At 40.6% G+C, this 14694-nt stretch overlaps 2 protein-coding genes across 2 annotated transcripts in view; both read right to left on the reverse strand.

Annotated features, from left to right (window-relative positions):
- Positions 1-878: 878 nt before the first annotated feature.
- psma3 (proteasome subunit alpha 3) lies at positions 879-11099 on the reverse strand. Its single transcript, XM_015392524.1, has 11 exons — positions 11006-11099; positions 9032-9114; positions 8797-8920; positions 6757-6858; positions 6608-6681; positions 4013-4085; positions 3877-3942; positions 3636-3682; positions 3322-3389; positions 2456-2520; positions 879-1062 (listed from the first exon to the last, which is right to left on the reverse strand). Exons 1-11 carry the CDS (start codon positions 11024-11026, stop codon positions 1018-1020), a joined length of 768 nt encoding a protein of 255 aa, XP_015248010.1. The 5' UTR covers positions 11027-11099; the 3' UTR covers positions 879-1017.
- Positions 11100-12956: 1857 nt separating this feature from the next.
- Positions 12957-14694, reverse strand: part of LOC107096058 (sorting nexin-6) — a 14063-nt gene continuing 12325 nt past the window's right edge. Inside the window, exon 12 of the mRNA XM_015392545.1 lies at positions 12957-14440. Coding sequence (XP_015248031.1) covers positions 14387-14440 — 54 coding nt within the window. The 3' untranslated portion in view covers positions 12957-14386. The remainder of the gene's footprint in view (positions 14441-14694) is intronic.

Consider the following 14694-nt stretch of genomic DNA (forward strand, 5'->3'; position numbering starts at 1 on the left):
GACTTGTATTATATTAAACTGAACTTCCAATTTTCACCACTGATCGGCGCCAAGTAACCTTTCCTCTGATCACAGCTTGCTTGGGCTCGCAATGAATCCTGGGATATCCAAGAATACCGAGGATACATCAGACCCAAAATGAAGGACGCATTTTAAGGCCGCATAACGAAGACTCTTGGAATCCGACCAGACCTCGGCGCCGCGCTATGACGTAATCGGCCTTCGAATCCAGTCTTCTAAGGATGTGTCCTAGGTTTTCGAACAGAGCCATGGTGGCGACATGAGACATGCCAAACATGGTAGCAAATGAACAAATGACTCATCAGTCATTAAACGCAGCCTGCATCCCAGTCACTGCACTGCATGACCATCATGTCCTCCATGACGCCGACCCTTCGTTCCTCAAGGCTGCAGCCGAACCCAAACTATCAGGGATTCAGGTGTGGTAAAATGCTGGACGCTCAGAGGTACAATAACCGCATTCTGCTGTTCTGGTTCTATTGAGCACATCCAGAACCCCCCCCCACCCAGACTAAGACCACCAGCTTCTCCTGTGATGCTCGACACCATTTCTGTTTCATCCAAGAACAGAAGTAGGAGCTGCTGGTTCCTCTGTGATTCTGGACCTTCCTGTTCTGACTCAAGTTTAAAACAGCTGTTAAAACGATAACATTCATCTGTAATCTGGGATTATATTGTAACTCAAACATTTGGAGCCCCTCGGTTTAAATTCCCACTTTAATGTTAAAAAGAAACATTTTGACTAAATCTTTTCTGCTCTTCGCCCTTTTGAAACGGTGAGGAGGAGCGTAGCTTTGCTCCCAGCGGTTCCTCCTGTCAAATGGATCATACTGGGATTTCAAACAGAACCATCAGAATCCGTTTAGTTTCTTTATTTAAAGTCAAAATCAAGAAGAATGCAAAACCAGACATGAAAGCTCATAAACAATATAAAAATAGCTGAGATGTGTCCGAGCAGCAGGATGTGATGAAGAGGAACAAACGCGGCGCTGCATTTTACATGTTGTCTTCATCGGAGTCATCCTCCTCCTCTAGAGAATCCTGGAAGACAAAGCGGGTCAGAGTGAAGTCCAACCTCAGGAACGTCCCCCATAGAGGGACCCCAGTCAGATCAGATGATCCCGGTTTAATCTAACAAATGTTATTAGCGGGATTAGGTTAATCTGAGCCCAGGATTAGAAACACGTTAAAGCTGAACTAGGCTCTGAGCTGTGGACCGGATTCGCCATCAGGAAGTATTTGAATCATGCAGGTCCAACACTGGAGGACACATCATTCTGTTTAAAGACCAGGTGAGGATCAGGATAAAAACTGAATTAGGTTCAGATTTCCCATTTCAGACCTGTTCACCATCAGTCCAATCAGGTTTTCTACTCAGACCTTTGACCTATAAATATTAGTTTAAAGGAATAGTACACCCAAAACATGATTAGCCTTCATTTTCTACTCACCCCCATGCTGAACAACACTCTGGAGTACTTTTTTGATATCTCAAATGCATCTGGAGATCTGGGAGGCTTCTTGCTGTCTGCTGACATTCAAATAATGGAGGTCTATGGTGCCCGAGGCAGAAAGGTCCATAAAAGTCCACAAAAAACGTGTCAATATTCCTCCATACTGCTCGTCCAATGTATTCCAAGTGTCCTGAGTGGGTAGCGTCCAGAATTTACTCGAAACGAAGTCATTTAGAATGTTTTTAGAGCATAAACAGTAGTGTATAGGATTTCCTGAAAGCGCGTTCACGAGTCTACGGAAACCGCGGCAGACCAAACCAGATGAAAGTGCGCATTCAGCTCGGCAAAGAACTCATGCTCTTCCTCAACACTGAAGTCCTCAGACATTTTTCTTTCGTTGTTTCTTTCTTTGCACAGGTAAACAGCACATTTCTTCTTCTACGCTTGCATTATCGGCAGAGCAGACGCTGAATGCGCACTTTCATCTGGTTTGGTCTGCCGCGGTTTCCGTAGACTCGTGAACGCGCTTTCAGGAAATCCTATACACTACTGTTTATGCTCTAAAAACATTCTAAATGACTTCGTTTCGAGTAAATTCTGGACGCTACCCACTCAGGACACTTGGAATACATTGGACGAGCAGTATGGAGGAATATTGACACGTTTTTTGTGGACTTTTATGGACCTTTCTGTCTCGGGCACCATAGACCTGCATTATTTGAATGTCAGCAGACAGCAAGAAGCCTCCCAGATCTCCAGATGCATTTGAGGTATCAAAAAAGTACTCCAGAGTGTTGTTCAGCATGGGGGTGAGTAGAAAATGAAGGCTAATCATGTTTTGGGTGTACTATTCCTTTAAGTTAAAAAAATATCTTAGGCTCAGGTGATTAATAAATAGGAATATAAAGACGTCTGAATGAAAGCGGAGGAATAAACCTCAGGCTGATCAATGATCGATTGTTTCATCGATATCGTCTCACCTTAGCGTATTTCTCTGCTTCCTCCTTGATGTCTTTGGGAACCAACTCATGTCGTCCGTTTGTCACTGCGGAACAGAGAAAGCGGATCAGAGGCGTTACCATGGCAACAAGATGCGCGATGGGCAACAGACACATGAAGGTAAAGGCGAGAGATCAGCAGGAGCCGCCGCACAGAAACCCTCTGAGCTCCTGACGCCTAGAAGACGTTTTATTGAATTTTTTTTGTTTGTTTTTCATTAGAAAAAGTCATGAACTGAAAGATATTTCATGTTATTTTGATGAAAAAAAGCAACTCAAACATATTTAAAGTTTAATGCACAGATATGGCTTAATTCATGCACACTTTGCATCAGGAAATATTACAGCATTAATAGACTTGATGTAAAATTTATTAATGATTATAACAATGGAATAAATCCATGTATATTAAAAAAACATCAACTGTATTATTCTGCTCCATTAACAGATTAATGTTATTGTGATTGATTTGTATAATATGTTATATTATATAATTTATAGACTTCATAATGACTGTGCAATGTGATGGACTTTTCTTTTTATAATAAGTTAAAGTTAATCTACTGACGCTATGAAACAGCCAGTCTGTGTCAAAGTGATGAATTTATCTTTATCTTAAAAGTCTTCAGTCCCTGAAAATAAGAACATCATGGTTGTTCGATGCTGCAGCGCATTGATTATTTACATTAAGACCGGTGTAACTAGGGAGTACCAATATGGCGGCCGGTGGCTTCACTTTAACCCTGTACTACCAACGGCCAATCAGCAATCCAGGGACCAAATAGAGATCAGTGATTGTTCTGCAGGTTTAGAGGAGGTCGGTTTCTAAAGCAACCAGAAGCTCGTACCTTCTCCCACCCAGCTGAGCTCCAGCTCAAACGCTTTGTCCTTCACCTCATCGTGGACGATGTAGATTCTGTCAAAGGAAGCAGAAGAGAGCTGAACCAACCGGCTCAACCATGACAGCGCTGGCCCCGCCCTCCATGCTGAGGGCCTGATGGAGAAGATCCATCCGACTTTAATCCTCTTTGCTTTCAATGATTCATTACAAGAGAATAAAATGATTATTGTTCTAAAAGAAGATCAGGCTGAATTAGTTTCAATCTGAGGATGGAGGAAACGCAGATGCTTCTGGTTCCTACAGCTTCAGGGTTTTACTCACATTTTGGCGACTTCTTTGACCAGCTCTCTGCACGTCATGTCTTTCATCTGTTGGAGGATAAGAAGAGTTCAGAGATCAGAGCAGGGAGTTAGCAGGTCACCTTCAGGCTGGTCGGCTCCCTCCCTCCCTCCCCCCGCCTTCATCCCGGGTCAGGCGGCCATGCTGGTCCGAGCAGCGCTAACCCCTCTAAGCTAGCTGGTTCTGTGGAGCTCAGATAAAAAACTAAAGGGAAACTTCTCACCTGCAGCTTCTCGATCTCCGTCTTAGCAGCTTGTTTGGCTTTTCCGATGGCACAACCCCAGTAACCCTGAACACACATGGAGGTTAGTCTGCTGCTCCCCCCCCCCACTCGCTCACCCACTCCCACTGAGACTCACGTGAGAGATGCCGGACGGGTCGACCATGTAGAGCTGCGGACCGTCGTCTTTGTCGTAGGAGCCCAGGATGAAACTGAGGGGTCAGACAGACGACGGCGCGTTAGAGAGAAGCATCAGCTGCCGTGTCCGTCGGAGCCAATCTAACACATGCATTTCTAGGTGCTGGGATCAAGGTTCCTTCTGCTCCGTGTGCTAAAGATTATGTTCAGGCTGATGGATGGCACCCATGACCAACAACCTGTAAACATCTACGGCGCTGCAGGAAAACCGTTCTTACTCTTAACTCTTCAACAGGAGCTCAGATAAAGGGAGAAGAACCTGAACAGCTGGATCTCCTGCACCCGCAGGACTGCAAGATTATTCCAGATGTTTTAATCGACGCATTCAGGGAAAGTTTGTATGAGCTGCTAGATTTTATTAGGAGACTTTTTTTTTCTTCTTGTGAGGTGAGAGCTCACTTAGATCTGCCTCCTCGCCACTTAAAGACCAAGAAAATCAGGTTTTATCATTTTTGGGTGATTTTCTTTCATTTATTCCAACATGATGCGTCTCTTCCAGACGGATGTTTCTCCTGCTGGAGCTTCACCTAAAGTTAAACGCTGCATCATGCTGGGAAATCTGCTGCTCCCACAATAAAAACACTTCCAAGAAAATTAAATAGACATTTCAAAGTTTGTTTTCTGTCTACCGTTTTCTCAGGTGTCGTGGAAAATTAAACTGCAGTTATTGTCTATTGTGGTTTATTATGGAGGTATTCAGTAATTCACTGAATATAGAAAACTGCCAAACACACGTTAGAGACGACTTTATAATAGAACTGAGTTCATTTTGACATTTTCTTGCGATTGCTTTACCTTAACAAGTTGAAATGGAAAGATATTATATATAAATCATTAAACACATGAATAGAGAAAAATATTTCTATTATGGAAACCCAGGAAATGAACACAGAACGTAAAATATTCCTAATATACTGGCTTTAATTTTACTTCACTTTTACTTGGAAAGGTTTGGATAAACTTCCAGTCCTCCCAGTGCAGCTCTGCAGATTAAAGGAGGCGGATCTGCGTCCAGCAGGAGGGAATTTGGATTAGTAGTGAAACACGGTTGAAAAAGGCCCCGGGGCCCCTCAGAGCCAAAGATTCAGCCTCTTCATTTAGATCAGCTCCAACTTTTCCACTCCAGCATCGTGTCCTGCAGAGGAACCGATGGAGGGAATCGGGTTCTGCTCACATCCTCACCATTCAACACCTTTTCACACCTGATAGTGAATTTTTTTTTCAATATTTGAGGCTTTAGGAAGCAGCGATGACTCTGACTAAACCAGTATTTTGGCTAATGTGGCTTATTTGTTCTGGTTTGCCCTCATAGAAATAGAGATTGGGTAAAAACTAAATTAAATTAAATTGGTTGGTTGGTTTAGCCAAAGGATCCGTTGAACAAATAACTTCCAACCAGATTAAAACCAAAAACTGTGGAAAAATTATGTTGAATAAAAATGACTAAAACCTTTTATTTTGCCCAAGTTGCCCACTTTCACTGCCTGCTTGAACTTATTTCACTAAAATGGCAGAAACTATGAACCTTAAATCATTTCTCTTTTTAAACACTCTTTTTGTATTATTTTACAGACCAATAATTAACAATTTTAAATGATATTAAATAGGGAAAATAGACAAAAAAAAAAAAACAATTGCAAAACATCACAGATTCTATTACTAACTGTAGTTCTAGATTCCACCAGTAGGTGGTGGTGAACTTTGATTAGCCCAAACGGTTCAATGCTTCATGAAGCTTCATCTCCCCATCACTCCTTTAAGCTAAATTCATTTATTAATATAAAGTGAAGCATTCATTTAAAAAATATATAATAATCCATTTTTAATGTACTTTAAATTAATTTGTCCATTTTGCAATTTAAGCGTATATTTAATGAGTATTTTGCACATTGTATGAATAAATAAATGTATTAATTTCATGAGATCAACATTTAATTCTTTATGGTTTTGCTGGAATAAATTAAAAGGATCAATAAAATATTGGATTAATAAGAAGAATGAAGATTATTATTGATAAATCGGGAGAGTGGCGGCCTCTAGTGGTCAGGGCATAGGGCTTTGAATCCTGAGGTTGTGAGTTCGATCCCCCACTCCCACAGACTGCCACTCTGGGTCCCTGAGCCAGACCCTTAACCCCACACTGCTCCCCGGGGGGAGGGGTTTAAATGCAGAGAGTCATTTCCGTCTGGGATTAAATCAAATATATCGATGCCTTTATGTCGTCCGTAACGTCTCAGCAGATTAACTGGACGCCTGTTCGTGCTTTAAGCTGTAATAAAATGGCGTCTTCCATTCATTATAAAAACAAAACAGGATTAATGTTACAGCTCTGTTCAGTTGGAGCTGATCGAATCGCTGACCGTCTCCAGAAAGTTTGACAATCTGTGGTTTATCCCGCATCAGGGACAGTTTAAGAGTCTCACTGATCACATCGAAGGTGGTTTTAAAGTGAAGCGGCGCCTCGGGCCGCATATTAACCAGGTCTGACTGAGGTATGAATGAGGAGGAGAATAACAGGAAGAAAGGTTTGCCTCACCTGCAGCCGAACGGCCTCACGGCGCTGTACAGCGTGTAAGCGTGGACGTACATGGCCACTCTGTCTGACAGGTGCTGCAACAACAGCAGAGGAAAGCCTCAGACACGCCGTCGGCTTCTAAACGGGAAACGCTTGGCTGCTGCGTTTACCTTCAGAGGAATGTCGTGTCCGTAGTTTGATCTGAAGTTGGAAGCTTCTTCTCTGGCTACCTCGGCCAGGGAGCGAGCGTCCGCCAACAGGCCCGCCACCGCCTGGAGGAGCACAGGGAGCAGAAATGTTCTCCTAAAACAGCCGTTTCAACGTTTATTATATCCTCATCTGAGAAGAAATCCGAGCTTTTGTTGATGATGGAATAAAAAAAAAAACAACCTTTGAACAATTTCTAACCAACTAACCAACAGGCTGGACAATAACCTGCATTAGCAGAATAATCACAATAGAATCAAATCTATTTCTGAATCAGAGAAGAACTTAGTGAGCTTCCTCCCTGTTCTATGCAGCGCTTAGCTTAGCGAGGGTTGCTAACCAAAATCACTCAGCTCTAGATGGACCTACAGGAATCTGCCGCATCTTCTGCTCCAACATTTAACCCTTTATAAGGTGAAAAGCTTTGAACATTTCCAGCCAATAGTGTTATTGGAGGCTCCATTTATAAGGCAAGTGATCAAAGACGCTAACTTGCCCTATAAAGGGTCAACAGCAAAGTTTCCATTCAGGTTTTTATGCCACTTTGGAAGACTGTGGAATGGAAGAAGGATCCAGATCTTTTCAGCAGAACCTGAATGTCTCTGAATGTCTCTGAATGTTCCTGAATGTCTCTGAATGTTCCTGAATGTCTCTGAATGTCTCTGAATGTCTCTGAATGTCTCTGAATGTTCCTGAATGTCTCTGAATGTTCCTGAATGTCTCTGAATGTCTCTGAATGTCTCTGAATGTCTCTGAATGTTCCTGAATGTTCCTGAATGTCCCTGAATGTCCCTGAATGTCTCTGAATGTCTCTGAATGTTCCTGAAGTTCTGTGTCATTTCGCTAAATAAAGGCTTCACTGCGCATCCAGAACACATCCAGTTTTCTATCATCCATCATGATCACACATCTAAAGGGGAAGATATGAGCTTCTCTTGTGGAGGATCGAGGCTTCATTTACCAAATGAACCTGAACTCTTTCACTTACAGGTTTTATAAAGTGAACTATGAACTTTAAGCTAGTTCATTTTAACTCTGAACTGACATATCACTGGCTACCATGTTGATATTGCAAACACGTTTTTACGCCTCCGTCCTGAAAGAAAAACTAAAAGCACGTTAGTCTCTTTTCTCCAGTTAACGATTAATCGATTATTAAGTTAGCTTTGATTATTTAAATAAGTGATTAATCAGATTGATTGTTTGAGCTCTATAACACAATCACTAAAACGTTTCTGATCTGTGGCCGTGCTAGCTTGCTACCATTGGTTCCTGTTTATTAAGACCTGGAATAATCTCAACATACCACAACATTACGCTTTAAACGCGTTTAAGAGTTGGCTTGGTTGGTTCTCTCCATCAGTGTAACTGGATTGAAAAGGCGGCGTTTGGGCAGAGGGATTATTTTCATATTAGGAGGAAACTAAGAGAGGATCCTGCAAACAGCAGAACATGTTAGGATGTGTCGCTGTTTGCTTTAAGAGGGACGGCTGCTCTTCACTAACAGCAACAAGAGGAAAGGGCCTCATCTAGAAACCAGCCTGCTGGAGGAATCCAGGGGCACTAACTGCTCAAAATGGACGACAACCATCAACGTACGACACACTTAGTCCAGATAACATCTGTGGGAAGAACTGTGAAGGTTTGTGTGAATCAGAACCTCCTCAATAGATTCTTTCACATCAAAGATAAAGTCAGATTTTTGATTTCTGACCAAAGCATTAAACGGTCTTTTCCTTCTGTTCAGATGAGAATATTCTGCAAATATGTTCCTAATCTTTAATTGTAATTCCAGTAAATAAAATTAGGTTAGCTTGACAGAGTGTAAAACCTGAACTAAACACAAAAGTTGATCATTCAGTCCATCAGTAGAGCGGATATAATCAAAGACATAAATCCTCTCTGATTTTAGCGCCACAGTCGGCCTCGCTTCAACAGCTACATGAATCTAGAATCACTCCAATCATCTGTGCAGTTGAGGGTTAGGAAACCATCTACGTTACCATGCCAACGTGTCTGTCAATGTTAAAGATGCGCTTATTAGAGCCCTCCTCGTAGAGTTTGGACAGGACCAGTTTCTCCACCCCGAACACCACGCCGTCCTTACAGCGGATCCCGATGGCGGTGCTGCAGACAAAGCATTCAAAGCTAACAGGGTCGTTCTTGACATCATCCAAACCTGGACGGCTTGAAGAAAAGGTGCAAAGCCTGACCAGTGACGAGCAAACGGAGACTCACCTGCTGTTCTCTACAGCCTTCATGGCGTACTCCACTTGAAACACGCGGCCATCCGGAGAGAAAGTGGAGGCAGACAGGTCGTACTGCAGCAAACAGAAAGGCTACGTTAGTGCTGAGAAACATGATCCTGAACACAGAGATTTAACAAACACGTTCCCTGAAATGGTTCCAATACGCTTATCAGTTTTACTAATACAACGCAAAAATCAAACCCTGACTGATAGAAGTAAATTTATTTCTGTTGGTTTCCATGAGTTTAACTTACAGGTAATAAAAAAATCCCAAATCAGTGTTGCCAACTTGGAGCTTTTGTCACTAAAACTAGTTTCTTTATTTATTTTAATTGCCTAGTGCCAAATAAAGTGTCTTTTTTTCCTGTGTAAATGCATGATGATGTCCGCTGTCATCGTGCAGAGCAGGAAGAGACAGAAAACCTTTCTACTTTCTATCTCCATTGCAAATGAAATGTGCAAAACTGCTGCTGATCCCCTAGATTGAAAAATTTAATCATGAAATTAATGTTTAACTGTTGTAGGAATTCAAAATCTCCTGCAGCCGGATGATATGATGTAAGCAAATTAGGCGATGATGTCATCTAGCGCTTTTTTAGGACATCCAAAAGCTATTTTTCTTGCAGAGAAGTTGGCAACACTTTCCCAAATTTAGTAGCTTATACCAGAGAAGACAGACAGTTGGCTGCAAGATGCCAATTTCTACGGAACATTTATTTATGTTTAAAAAACTGTGTGAAAGTTTGTCTTGTTTGTTTTTACTGAAGGAAATGTAGCTTTTTATACCAGATTAATGGTTCATTGACCAAAGCTCTGTCCATTCATTAATATGCACTGTTCCATTTCATTTGACCAATAATTCATAGACAAATAAAGGTTTGATAAAGAAAAATATCCATTTCTATTTGCTTCTGGAGGTTCAGCTGAAGCCCAGGCTGCTTCATGAAGGTGATCCATGCAGGTATTGGTACTTTAAAGAGTGCAGAAAGGAACCAGATGGAAAATGAAACCAGCATCTCCATGAAGCTTCTTGCTGTGAAGAGAAGTATGTAGACCTGGCCAAACAGAGTGGACCATCACCAGCAGATGTCATAGAATCTATGACATAGATCCTCAAACCATGGCTTGGCTTCTGAGGCCACCTTTTCCTTTAAGCTTTGGGATCTTGATTTCAGCATAACTTCCATGTCAGATCTGATAGTCTCGTTTATTTACCGAGTTTTTAATGAATGAGCTCTAAACTAAAAACCATCTGCGGTGCATCACTTTAAGTAGACGTAAAAAACATAAAAAAATACTATTTTGAGTTGCACTACATTTTGGTTATTTGGATTCATGTAATTCACTGTGTGTGAATTTTTATACATGTGAACTAAAGTTTTAATAAATCTATAAATACATGTATATGTTATCCTGCTGATGCACATCATGCCAAGACCACAGACAGATAACTGAAAATAAACTGAGGATTAACAGCAAACAACAGGTGAACTTACTTTAATTAGACGCCGAATGAAGCAAAACAATCTAAATAATCACTTTAAGCTGTAAGGCGAATTTTTCATTGAGAGATGAACAACTCCAACTAAAATCTGATTTCTTAAACACAGAGTCTGGCGTGCAACGTAGCTAGCTGTTAGCATTAGCATTAATTCAAGTACATTTATCGAATGAGATGCAAGATTCGGTAAATATTTTTTGTTTTGTCAAATCATAAGTCAACAAAGCTTCGCCAAAATAGAAAAACATCAATTAGAAATAAATCGAGGAGGGACTTTACTTTCACTTTAGCCTGTGCTAACAGGCCGGTCTGTGACTCAGCAGGCTAACTAGATGACTAGCTTCCAGGAAAAGGCTTTTTTAGAAGTCAAATATAATTATGGTTTTAAAATACAGCAAACTTAGAAAACTTCAAACCCAGTAAAAATGAAATACAGGTGAAAATAAACTGTAAATTACTCACTCCGGTTCCAATGGAGCTCATTTTGACACCAACTGTGAATTCAGCACACCTCTCTACCACTCTGCCTCTTCCTGAGAAATAAACATGGCTTCCGGTCACGGCCTTCAAAATAAAAGCGCATAACTCAACTTCTTTTTTGTTATTGAAAAAATTTAAAACATTTATACAAAAAAAATTAAGACAGATAAATGAGAAACATAATTGCAATAAGTGAAAAAAATAATCAAGGCACAAGGTAAAAAAAAAAAAAAACATTTGCGGCCTTTGTTAGTTTAAGGGATTTTAAAAAAGCATTGTTAAAATTCCAGAAAAGTTTTATAAATTTTAACCCAACAACTTTATCTTTTCCCTAAACAACTAGATCTCATCTAAAACCTTTTTTTGTTTTTCCTTAAACTGACTGTTAGCGTTATATAATTCGCATTGTTTAGCTGATCATTTATTTTGTCATGCTTTTTTACACAATTACACAGTAAAAGATTGGGTGTTAAAAATTCATTTAACATATTTAACTCTAGAATATTTACATCTATACTAAGAGTAAATCTGCTCAAGTGTTGGAGTTAAAAATCTGTGTAAAAATTGACAGCATTGCAGAGTAACTTTTACTCTATGTGGTGTTGATTTCCCGCCAGTCTGATCATGGGCGGATATAGGAAATGTGGGGCCCTAGGCAAAGACAGGCAGGGGGCACTCTGAACAGAGAACACATCAAACAGCCCCATTATCCAGATAGAGAAATGTTAATAGAATAGACATCCATTATCTGTTCTAGGTTGTGTCCCTCTCTTCTTGTCCCTTTTCTTCTTGTTTTCCTCTCTATGTTTTGTACTCAGCTGACTTTTCATGCTGTCTCTAAAGGAATGAAAGATTTTTTCCAAGCACTAAGCTCACTTAGCTGATTGCTCCTTCCTGTGTTTCCAAAAAGGCCAAAGTAAATAACCCAGTCCTTCTTTTCACTGTAGACAAGCCATGATCTGCTTATCTGTTCTCCATTTTTCATTTGGATGAAATAATAGCTGCATGAATCATGACAGCAGACAAGATAGAGGAGAGCAGGAGGCGGGGTTACCAATCTACTCGCTCTGGAGAGCAGAGTTCGCTGCTTTTAGATGTTGTCTCCAAAGTCTCCAGTAGCAGAAAAAAGTCTCTAGATTTGGCGCTAGGAGCTTTTTAGAAATCAAAGTGCTAGAGGGGTCTGAAAAGTGGCTAAATATAGCGACTAAAGCGCTAAGTTGGCAACACTGCTCTTTGCATGGTTTGTTTTCAAATGGTTTGCTGCTGTCTGATTGGACCTTTCTGAACATGTGCAGCAAATGGACTGATCCAATATGGTGGACACTGAAGGGAGGGGGGGGCTTAGACACACTTAATAGAAGGATTTTTATCAAAAACATAATGTGCACAAAAAAGGAATAGTTGTATTAACCATACATGGAAACAGAGTTTTATGGCCCCAGGATTTAAATAAGCTTTATAAAGCAGTTCCATTAACTTCATCCTACTGGAATCTTTCATTTAGCACTAAACCAAGTTAAACTTAAGTTTAAGAGCTTATTGTTGCATTGTTCCGCTTTCATTTCCATACCCCCTTACTGTTCTCATTCGTTTGTGTTCAAAAGTTTTATTTATAATTTCCTGCATTGTGTTCTACATTCTTTAATAAAGGGAGGAGAAAAGGATGGGATAATATTAAGAACCAGGCGGGAATATTTCACCTATACAAACTTTTATTTACTCTACATATTAGTGTGATATATGAAATACTGGGAGACGGTCTTCTTCACTGGAAACTGACTCTGCAGATCATTTAAGCCAAGCCATTTCTAATAGTCTGTTGGATGTTACGGTTCTGTGGGTCAGAAAACCCCAATATTAGCCCGATAATATAGAAATCAGATGTCTGAATGTTTTGGAAATGTTTCCTGCAGTTGGACGGCACCAGAAAATCATTCAGAGACAGCGTTTGTAAGAAAAGTGTCCATAAAGTTTAATTGAATCCGGATGGCTGTGGTGGATTACAGACCTGCTGAAGATTAAACAAGTAAAACGTTCAAATTTCAAAATCAATCATTTAAATCTGCACCGTTTCATCACATCGCCGTTAATAATCGTTCATCTTTAATTGGTGATGGAAGCTTTGGTCACAAAAGAGTGAAAAAAAACAAACATTCATACAAAGGAAAATAATACAAAAGCAAACGTGCATTCTGAAGTTTTCTCTCTTCGTTTTGAAAAGTCAAACGGAACGACTGACATTAAGGCAAACAGAGTGAAGCTCCACCATCGACTGGAATGGAAAACAGAAGCATCTCTAGACAGAACCGAAGCAACAGACGATTAGCATTCATTGGTTAATACAAACAAGTACAAGTTGTGTTTCATAGATTTTTCTTCTTCTTTAATGACACCAACTAGAACAGGTACTAAGAGCTGGCTCCCATCAGCTGAAACACATGGAAACAGCTCCCAGGTATACAAGCATCGCCATGACAACCGAGGAGGGCGGCGTGGACGGGTAACAACAAAACTTCTCATGTGTAAAAAAAAACAGAATAGAAACCTTTGAAGTACGTTTGTCGTTACTATAGTAACCGTCCAGCTAAGGTCAAATATGTAACATATTTAATCAGGAGAAAATATGGAAGGAGAACATGTGAGACGCTAGAAACGGTTGGGTTTCATGTTCCAGTGATGTTTGCTTTATTACTTGATATGTTGTTTTTTCTCATGGAGTTTGATTTCTTTCAGTAGAAAATAGTTTCACCTTTAGACCCTGGAGGTCACCCAGGAAGACCCACAGGATGCTTCGTACCTCGCTCTACATCTCTATGTGTCTGGTTGGTTTATAGCGAGCGTGGATTAGTGATCTAACAGATTTATCAGCTCTTTGCATCTATCTTCAGATTATAAGGTATTTCATTTAGGCTATTTAAAAGAGTTCTTAGTGCTTAAACTCAGCAGCACTACTGATGGTTTGTCCTACAGCCGAGGAGCTGCACTGGATCCAGACTGCAGAGATCAGATGAACCGGATTTTTCTGTGGGTAATCATACTGGATTACTTTTTAATGAAGGACATATTTAGGGGAAATAAAGGCTGTAAATGGACTTCTGGTTCTACTAGTCTAGAATAAAAGCACAGCAGGAGTGTTGCATGGCTTGCATTCGGCCGGTAGGACCAGTGAGGTTCTGATAATCAACCAGAACAAGCATGGTGTGTCTTTAGAGGGTGGGGGGGTGGTGGTGATAAGGAAAACAGACTTGGTGTCATTTGCGACCCTCGGCTGTTGGTCTGGTCCGCGGTTCTCAGTGTTTGTCCGTTCCTGCAGGCTCCGCCCTCACAGCGGCGTGTCCAGCTGGCTGCAGGCGGGTCGGACGGTTAAGTGTTGCCTTTCAGGACGCCTACGCAGCTCTGCAGGAGCTGCAGGTTTCCCTGCAGGCAGGAGAGGAAGGAAAAAAACAGGGAAATGGAAATTCAACGTTAAATTTTATCACTTTTTTCTGAGGTTGCGACTTTTTTCTCATAATGTTACGAGATTATTCTTGTAATATTATGACTTTGTTCTAAGAATGTTGTGACTTTAGTTTTTTTTTTAAATCTATAGCCTTGCCCTAATACTCCGTCATACTGATATTTACCAATTTATCCACATATATATAATATATATATATATATATTATATATAT

The sequence above is a fragment of the Cyprinodon variegatus genome, unplaced genomic scaffold, assembly GCF_000732505.1.
Source record: "Cyprinodon variegatus isolate N-32 unplaced genomic scaffold, C_variegatus-1.0 Scaffold595, whole genome shotgun sequence".
Lineage (NCBI taxonomy): Eukaryota > Metazoa > Chordata > Actinopteri > Cyprinodontiformes > Cyprinodontidae > Cyprinodon > Cyprinodon variegatus.

Bases quoted from the DNA above. Each gene is read 5' to 3' on its own strand.
- psma3 (XM_015392524.1), bottom strand. From the start codon at position 11,026: ATGAGCTCCATTGGAACCGGA. The intron at 8,921-9,031 runs GTGAGTCTCCGT...CTTTGTCTGCAG, and splicing joins AAGGCTGTAGAGAACAGCAG to CACCGCCATCGGGATCCGCT. The intron at 1,063-2,455 runs GTGAGACGATAT...TTTGTCTTCCAG, and splicing joins AAGCAGAGAAATACGCTAAG to GATTCTCTAGAGGAGGAGGA.